The sequence below is a fragment of the Phyllostomus discolor genome, chromosome 8 (genome assembly GCF_004126475.2).
Source record: "Phyllostomus discolor isolate MPI-MPIP mPhyDis1 chromosome 8, mPhyDis1.pri.v3, whole genome shotgun sequence".
Lineage (NCBI taxonomy): Eukaryota > Metazoa > Chordata > Mammalia > Chiroptera > Phyllostomidae > Phyllostomus > Phyllostomus discolor.
The window spans coordinates 46,722,493-46,731,525 of record NC_040910.2 but is presented as its reverse complement, the minus strand read 5'-3'; the positions used below and the strand labels follow the sequence as shown (position 1 = coordinate 46,731,525).

The window sequence follows — 9,033 nt, the reverse complement described above, 5'->3', positions numbered from 1 at the left end:
ATGTCTGTGTCCAAATTCCTGAAACCTGTGAATATATCACCTTACATGGCAGAAAGGGACATTGCAGAGGTAATTAATGATGTTGAGATGGGGAGATTATTCTGGATTACCAGGGTGGGCCCAATGTGATCACAGGGCTCCTTATAAGCAACAGGCAAAAGGGTCAGAAGTTAGAAGACAGGGGTGTGATGATATAAGCAAAGAGTTGGAGTCAGAGATTTAAAGATGCTGCCCCTGGCTTTGCAGAGGGAGGGAGAGGCTGTGAGCCAAGGAATGCAGGCAGCCCCTAGAAACTGGGACAGGCAAAGAAATGGGTTCTTTCCCAGAGTCTCTGCTCTGGAGGAACCGTGGTCCTGTGGAGACCTTGATTTGGGCCCAGTAAAATCCAGTTGGGACTTCTGACTTCCAGAACTGTAAGAGCTAAAATTGCATTGTCTTAAGCCACTACGTTTGTGGTAGTTGCAGTAGCAATAGGAAACTCATACGGAAATGAAAACGCTGAAGCTCAAAGCTCAAAGTGTCAAAATGGGGAGGGGAAATCGCCTGAGTTGATGGGGGAGCAGAAGATGGCTAGGTCAGAGAAATATGGTCTGCATGTTTGTATCCCCTCCCCAAATTCATATGTTGAAATCCTACCCCCCAAAGATGATGGTATTAGGAGGTGGGGCCTTTGGGAGGTGATTAGATCATGAGGGTGGAGCTGCCATGGGTGGGATTGAGGTCCTTATAAATGAGGCCCCACAGAGCCCCCTGCCCCCTTTTACCATGTGAGGACACAGGGAAAAGGCAGTGGCTATGAGCCAAGAAGCAGGCCCTTGCCTGAATGTGACCATGCTAGCGTACTGATCTTGGATTTCCCAGCCTCTAGAACTATGAGCAGTAAATATTGGCTGTTTATAAGCTTTTTGTTTGCTGTGGTATTTTGTAGGGGCAGCCTAAATGGACTGAGAAGGTAGGACTGTGCTCTAGGGGCAGTTTTTGTCAACTTCTCAACACATAGCCTTGTTTTATGTGTGTTTCTGTCTAAAGATGCCTTTGTTAATACATATTATTCAATAAAAATATATTATATATTAAAGTGGGTCACTAATATTGAACTTGAGGACAATAGCACTATAACTCATTCCCAAGTGAAGCTTGTCTCACACACGCATTTTCTTTGCGAGGCACATCACAGCCTTCTAGCCTAAGGAACACTAGCTAGCACTTTAGAAATACACTTAAGGGTCATTTTAAACAGCAAAATCATCCATGAAAAGAACAAAAATACAAAAACAACAACAAACAAACCAACACCCCATGGCATTAATTATACCTTGAAAGGATGCTTGGTTTTTAAAAAATTATAGTTGACATGTAATATTTTATTTGTTTCAGATGTACAACATAGTGATTCAGCATTATACACCTTATGAAGTGATCACCACAAAAAAGCCTATTAACCACCTGTCGCCATGGGAAGTTATAATGATATTATCGACACTATTCTTCATGCTGTACATTACATCCCCATGACTTACTTTATGATTGGAAAGTTGTATTTCTTAATCCCGTTCCACTTGCCTGCTAATCTACCATCTCTCTCCCCTCTGAGAACCATCAATTTGTTTTCTGTATGAGTTTGTTTGTTTTATTTATTCATTTGTTTTGTTTTTTAGATCTTGCATATAAGTAAATTCATATGGTACTTGTCTTTCTCTGACCAACTCATTTTACTTAGTGTAATACCCTCTAGGCCCATCCATGTTGTCACACATGGCAAGAACTCTTCAAAAAATTTTTTTATCCTCATCCAAGGATATTTTTTTCATTGCTTTTTTAGAAAGAGAGGAAGGGAAAGAAGAAGGAACAGAGAGAAACATTGATGTGAGAAAGAAACATTGATTGGTTGCCTCCCATATGCACTTGGACTGGGGATCAAGCCCACAACCTAGGTACGTGCCCCAAGTGGGAATTGAAACGCAAACTTTTGGTTATGGGACAATGCTGTACCAACTAGGCCATACCTGTCAGGGCAAAATGTCACCATTTTTAAAAGACCGAGTAATATTCTATTTGGAAGCTTGCTTAAATAAGAGAGCTAAAACAAGAAGGCAAACTGTTGCCTTGTTTGACTGTGGCTTATTTGACCATGTTGGGCCACTAAAATCTTCCGCTGTTCTGTGCACGTCTGCAGATGACCGTGCAAGCAACCAGAGTATTAATTTGGGGGAGGTTATGAATAAATTTTAGTGAGTTAGGCAAATTGACAAATACAGGATCTTCAAATAATGAGGGTTATCATCTCTTTGTTAAACTTCCTTCACATTGCATGTGCTATCTGCTTCCTGTTGGTACCCTGATTGGTACAGGGAGGAAGAACATTCTTGACACCCAGGAGTCTCTGGTGACCCCCAGTCTGTGAAGTCCTTGAGATAAGGAAGCTGGCTGTCATGCCTGATGGTTCAGAGTCAGAGATGATTAATTTGAACCCCTCAGCCCTACTCTTTCTCAGCTCTGTAATCCCCCGCAGGCAGCTACTTATTTTCTGTGTATTTCCTGTCAAATGGGCATGATTGACACCATCTTGACTTGGTTGTTATGGAGACCAAGGAAGATCATGATGAGCCCATGGTCGACACTTGCAGTGTGGAGCAAGGGAGAGCGCAGACCCAAGTTTAGTCCCACCTTGTCCCTCTCTGGCTCTGTGACCCTGTGCAAATGAGTTCACCTTCCTGAACTTCATTTCCTTCTTTGTAAAATGTTGTGGCCATGTGACTAGTTGCTTTTGCCAAAAAGATAATATTCATGAAGGCCACTTTGGGCACATGCATGGTCAGTTCCAAATCCATCTTGTTAATTTCCAGGATACACCACCCATTACATGCTGTAGGGTAAAGGATTGATATATGACAGGTGTCTAATAAATGTAATGATTGTTATTTTTAATCATAATTCTGCTAGAGGATACTTGGAAGGAGGGTAAGTCAGGGGACAGGGAAGGCCACCAGGCTGTGTGTTTCCAAGGACCTAGCCCATGCAAGCGGGGCCTGCCTTTGGGGCACGGGGTGCATCTGTTATTCCGTGACGTTGCTGGACTACACGCGTGGTGGCGGTGTGCGTGGGTCCCAGTCTCTGACCAGGTCCTGCGCTTGCTGGTAGCACACGTGCGGGTGCCGCTGGCGGAGGCGCAGGCGCACTACATTGTAGTCCACATCATGCCCGATCTTCTTGCAGTTGAGGGTGTCCGCGAGGCTCTTGTGCATGGTGAGCATATCCTCCAGGTTCTTTTCTAAGTGTGAGATGTGGCGCTGCAGCTTGTCAGTGCCCTGGAGAGGAGGCAGGGCCGTGCTGGGAGACCCATGAAGCATAGCCAGAAGGGGGAGAAGTGGGCAGACACGTCTGGCACAGGTACGCGTGTGAAATAGAACAGTGAAGAAGTGGTGGGCTTCAGATGGGGGGGCACACCTGGACCAGGTGTGCACACAGAAGAGCCGCGCCTGGACAGGAGCATAGTTGGGGAGGGGCGGGCCTTGCTTGGGACTGAGGGAGACACACCTGGGCCAGATGTGCCTGAAAAAGAACCAGCGACCGGGCGGGGTTAAGAGAGGGGTTGGATGTGGGATGAGGGCGAGCATCTGGGCAAAATGTGCAAGGAGCAGCCCAGGCCGGGACTGAGAGAGGAGTGGTATCATGAGCAAGTGGGGCGGTGTGAGGCGGACAGAGGTTGAGAGCACTTATTTGAGACCTGGGACTTATTTGTGGGGACTCATTTGACTAGTAGTTGAAGGAACGACAAACCTGGGTGAGAGGATCATACCTGGGCCAGGTGTGCTCGAGGAAGTCTTACCAGGGCGGGGCCTCCCCTCAGAGAGGGAGGAGAGAGGAGAAAGGGGAACCGAGAGGGGCGTACCTGGGCCAGGCGCATGGCCTCGGGGAGTTGGGTGCCCACGTGTCTCTGGTACACACGAACCGTGGGTCTGTCTAGCTTCTCTCGAGTCTCCAGGTGACTTTTTGATAGAGGACCCTGGCGGAGTGCGGTTTGCCGAAGAGTGAGGTCCAGCCTACACGGGCATCCCTGGCCTCCTCCCCGCAGACCCTTCTCCCAAATCGTACTTTGACAAGGTCGTTGGTGACATACATCTCCTGGTTGAATTTCTTGCACCGGTGGATAGTTCCCCTCATTAGTCCTAAGGTCATGTTCATTCTTTCCTGGGTGGGTGGGAGTGCAGGGGGATCACGTTGGCTTCCAGTCCCCTCTCTTCCTGCGACCCCCTTCTCTGGCCTTGATGCTCCCCCGCCCTAGCACCCAACCACCGCCTGTGAGCCGCGACCACACACACCTTCAGCTCTGAGGTCTCGCGCATCTTTTGGGTCAGCGAGGCGCACACGCGATCGCTTATCAGCTGCTGTTTCTCCCGAATCTCCTCCTCCTCCTTTGCCATTTCTTGCAAGGTGTCCTTGGACTCCATCAACAGTCGCTTGGCTTCACACAGAGCCGAGGCGCACTCTGCGGGAGGGTGGGACGCGTGTGGGGCGCCAAACCCTCCTTTCTCCCACCCTGGCTCTCTGTCCCTCTGTTGTCACGTGATGGTGGGCCATGGGTGAGGGGCTTTACTGAGGGACTGGAAGAAAGTCCAGGGCAGGAGTATTAGTAGCTTCCAAGAGTGACTGCGAGCGTGTGTGGGAAGCAGGAGTAGGCAGGGTGAGACCTAATCCAGAAGGGGGCTGGCTCTCAGCCCTCTCATTTGGTCTCGGGGCAAGATTCCCCAGAAAAGGGGCAGCTGAGAAGTGGAGGGGAGCTGGTGGGCACCCACTATAGTGGATTCCTTTCTGTGGGGGCCTACCTGGGGTATACGTGCCCACTGGGTCTGGAGGAGGTGTTTTCTGACCCTGAGTGCTGGGGGTTTGGACGTGGGAGAGGTTCACCCAGGAGTGGCGGCCTGCCTGCTCCAGAACCTTGTCCAATGGCTTGTTCATTAAGTCCACAGCTTGGAGCCTCTCCTTACAATAGAAGGCCAGAGTGTCTCGGCAGGAGGCCAGGCTCTGGGGGCAAGGAAGGAGAGACAGAAGCAGAGATGAAGGCAGACAGTGTGCTGGGAGGTTGGGGGAGGTGGCTGGAATTGATTTTTCTGCTGGAGGCTGCAAAGCGTTTTTGACACTCTCCAATTCTAGTTGGGGTGGGAAAGGAAGGATTTCCAAATCAAGGCTCAGACATCCCACCTTCTCGGCCTCTGTTCAGAAGCCTCCGTTGACTCTGGAAGTGGGGTAGGGAGGAGCAGTGTGGGCTGTGGCAGCTTTCCTGTCCTGGGTGTCAATTCCTTAGGTTCTGTGTCTGGCTTTGCCTTGACACCCTGAGAAAGCCCCTGCCCTATTGATGGGGACATCTGTAAAGGGGAGAGGTAGCACTGGCTACACCCACATCTCTGTCTTCTTGCACCATCCCTTTCCTCCTCCACTTGCATTTATCCCATCCTTAGCCTCAGGTCTCCCTTTCTCTTCTCTAATCAGTAGCAGGAGTTCTCAGTGGGCCTCAGAGTGCCTCTCCCCAGATCTGTTGCATCTGGACCCTCACCCCCATCCAAATCCTACTTCTATGATTACAAAACAAAGCATTCAGCCTCAAAAAGAAAGAAAACCCTGCCTTTTGTGACATTATGGATGAACCTGGAGGATATTATGTTAAATGAAATAAGCCAGATGCAGAAAGACCAATACTACATGATCTTGCTTATATTTGGAATCTAACACAAGTGTATAGAAGCCAAGAGTAGAATGGTGTTTGCCAGAGGCTGGTGGGAGAAAGAAATGGGGAGTTGGTCAAGAGATACAAAGTTTCAGTTACGCCAGATGAGTAAGTCCTGGAGATCTAATGCACAACAATGCCACAGTAGTTAACAATGCTGTGTTTTATCATTGAAATTTGCCGAAAGGGTGGATCTTAAGGGTTCTCACCACACACAAAAGTATGTGAGGTGATGGATATGTTAATTACCTTGATTTTGGTGATGATTTAACAGTGTATACATATATCAAATCATTGGATTGTGCATTTTAAATATACATACAATTAAAAATGGTTAATTATACCTCACTAAAGCTGGGGAAAAAAAAGATACCTGATCAGAAACCATAATCCTGGCACTGGCCAGTCCTGTGCCCTGGCTAAAGCCATCCCTCTCTGAGCCTTAATTTCCCCATCTCCAATAAGGGGCCAGTGTCTATTTCACAGGACTGCTTTAAGGAGCTAACCCAATGACTCACAGGGCTTGGCACAGAGGGGGTGTTCATTGTTATTCTGAGGCCCAGCTCCATCCCTCAGGGCAAAGTGGAAACACAGTGATTGTCTAGTCAGTGTGGGTGGGTGGACACATTTGTTGTTGCTAGTCCCCACGGTCAGAGCGGTTTGCCCACTGGGCAGCCAGGGGTCCTCCTCCAGCCCTCTTCACTGGATCCCAGGTATTCTCAACCTTGAGCAAGGCCTCTGAGTTTTCCATGTCTTTCTCCATTTTCCTCTTCATGTTCATTAACTCCTCTTTCTCCCAGGTAAGCATACTGTCAGCTTTATCAGGGATCTGGAAAGTGAGGACAGAATCTCTCACACTCTCAGGAGAGGGTCAGGTTGGTAGAAGGTTTGCCAACCTCATAAACTCTGGGTTTGGAGAATGGAGTTGGGGGCAGCCCCACCCTGTGGGGGTCTCTCTGAGAAGTCTTTATCCTTTTCGGGGCTAGAGAATGGGGCTGGGGTGTCTCCTTTTATAGGTAGGAGTTCAGTGAGCTGGGATGAAGGTGACTTCACCTTGGGGGAAAGCTTCTCTAGGGCTGGGGTCCCCCTTCTTTGGTGATGGTCTTATCCCCGCTCCTTGGCTAGATGTGAGGAATCTCATTATAGGGATGATGACAGATTGCCTTTTTGGAGTCCTACTTTCTGAATTTAGGGGATGGTGGAACTGGGAATCCCACCCTGTGAGTGGGGTCTCATCTCCTTAGGGAAGGTGGGAGACCCCCCTGCTTGGGGTACAAGTCTAGGGTTTTATTTTGGGGGAAGATTTCACAGGACTGCGACTAGGTAGGAGGTCTCTCTCTTCCTCCTTGGCTGGGCTTAATTTAACTCTTGGGTGTGGGGCCTGGGAGTCTGAGGATCTCAATCTGTAGGCAGCACCTGTCCCTTTCTCCCCCATGAGGACGGGGAAGGGGTTCTCACTCACTGAGGCTGGGGAGAGGTTTTTTTTAAAAATTTATTTATTTTATTTTTTAACCTTTTGAGGAGAATTTCATGGGTTGGGACCAGAACATCGCCCCCTTTTCTCAGCTGGGTATGTCACTGGGTTTGGGCATTGAGAGTTCATGATCACAGGGGGTCTCACTCGGTGGGCCTGTGGGTGGGGTGGTAACTGCATGCCTGGGTTGGGGGTTATGAGTTTCACTCTTTGGGAAGAATTTCACCTAGTTTGACATTGGGGGCCCCATTTTCTCCTCCTGTCTAGGGGACTGCGAAACATATTCCCTCTGAGGTGAGGGGGCTGAGGTTCTTATCCCCATGGGGAGGGTTTTCTTCTCTGGGGTTGGGGACCAACGAACCTCATCTGGAGGGTGTCCTATCTTCTTGTGCCCTTATTCCCTGGAACTGGGGCTTGGGAGGGATGTTCTGTCTAGGGGTGGGTTTTCTCCAGGCCGAGTGAAGGCCTCAGTCTCAGACCGGGTTTGGGGCAGGGAGTGGGGAGGTGGTCCCACCTTCTCAGACTTGGGCCGGTAGCCCCGCAGCTTGACGCTTTGCTGGTTAATTAGCAGGCCCTTGCGCACCTCGCTGAGCCTGTGGTCAGTAGCCTCGCGCTGGCGCTGCAGCAGCCGGAGCTGCCCATTGATCTGCTGCTGTGCGCGGCCCAGACGGGCAGCGGTGAGGCGAGCCCCGCGTGCGTGCGCCTGCACCACCTCCGCGGTCTGCAGGGCTCGCGCATCACGATTCAGGGGCAGTGGCAGGTGTGCATGCCAGGCGGGCGGCTTCATTTTGCTCTTCCACAGTGTGACTCCCTCGTCCGGCGGCGGCATCTCCACGGTGCCACGGCCTTTAACCATCTCCGAACGGAAGCGCCAGGGCCGGATGTAGGCAGCCCGGCAGAGGTGGTGTGCCACGTGTGGGTCCCGCACGCTGTCTTTGGGTTGCCACATGGTCACTGCCTCCTGTCCGCAGCGGTCTGTCAGCTGGTGTGCTTTCAGCGCCTGGGCCAGGGTCGCGTCGCGCCATGCTGGAGCCCCGACGCGTGTGTTCTGGCTGTACTCAACCGGGGGTGCCAACACGGGCATGGTCCCTTGCTTGGAGCGCTGGCCTGGACTGGGTCATCCACAGGGAGAGGCAGGAACCCCTCACCCTGAGCCCAACCACTCACACTTCCTTCCTGGCTTGAAGAGTGAGAGTGAAACAGAGTGCCCATCACCATGACCACGCGACAAGAGCACAGACCAGAGTTCCAGAGGTGGGGGAGGGGTCAGCAGAGGTGGCTTGGAATTTTGGCTCCTTCAGAAAGATGGCCTCACTTAACCCACCTCTCCCTGTTGCCTCTTACCCTCCAGCAACACAGGCCTTTGCCCACTTCAAAGCTCTGGATTTGCTGCTCTCTTTGTGTGGCACACTCTTTTCCATGTTTTTCCGTGGTTGGCTGCTTTTCAGTCTTCAGAACACAGCTTGTACAAAGTCTGTCTGGAAAAAAGTCCAGCCATTGTTATAACGGGAAGAGTTTGTGCAACATCCATTTAACTTGGTAGCCAAGGGAGAGTGGACTGGAATGCCCATTTGAAAACAATGATGACTTCACTGTACTAGTCAGTGGGGGTGGTAGACACCACGGAGTGGGCATGTGTACTGTGTGCTGTTGCATTCAAAGTGGCTGAGCGAGTAGAGCAACAAATCTGCGTCAAATTTTGCGTTAAGCTTGAACATTCCTTCATGGAAACTATTCAGATGACTCCAAAGGCCACAGCTATGGGCAACTGGTGATTGGCAGCTTCTTCACACAACACTCCTGTTCATGCCTCATGTCTTGTGCAGAGTTATTT

The 9,033-nt window shown here is 50.3% G+C and overlaps 1 protein-coding gene across 1 annotated transcript; it reads right to left on the bottom strand.

Moving 5' to 3' along the window:
- Positions 1 to 3,074: 3,074 nt before the first annotated feature.
- On the bottom strand, positions 3,075 to 8,283 carry CCDC105 (coiled-coil domain containing 105). The gene is made up of 7 exons (XM_028519128.2): positions 7,714 to 8,283; positions 6,450 to 6,554; positions 4,827 to 5,025; positions 4,323 to 4,489; positions 4,096 to 4,191; positions 3,893 to 4,006; positions 3,075 to 3,308 (listed from the first exon to the last, which is right to left on the bottom strand). Exons 1-7 carry the CDS (start codon positions 8,281 to 8,283, stop codon positions 3,078 to 3,080), a joined length of 1,482 nt encoding a protein of 493 aa, XP_028374929.1. The 3' UTR covers positions 3,075 to 3,077.
- Positions 8,284 to 9,033: the final 750 nt, after the last annotated feature.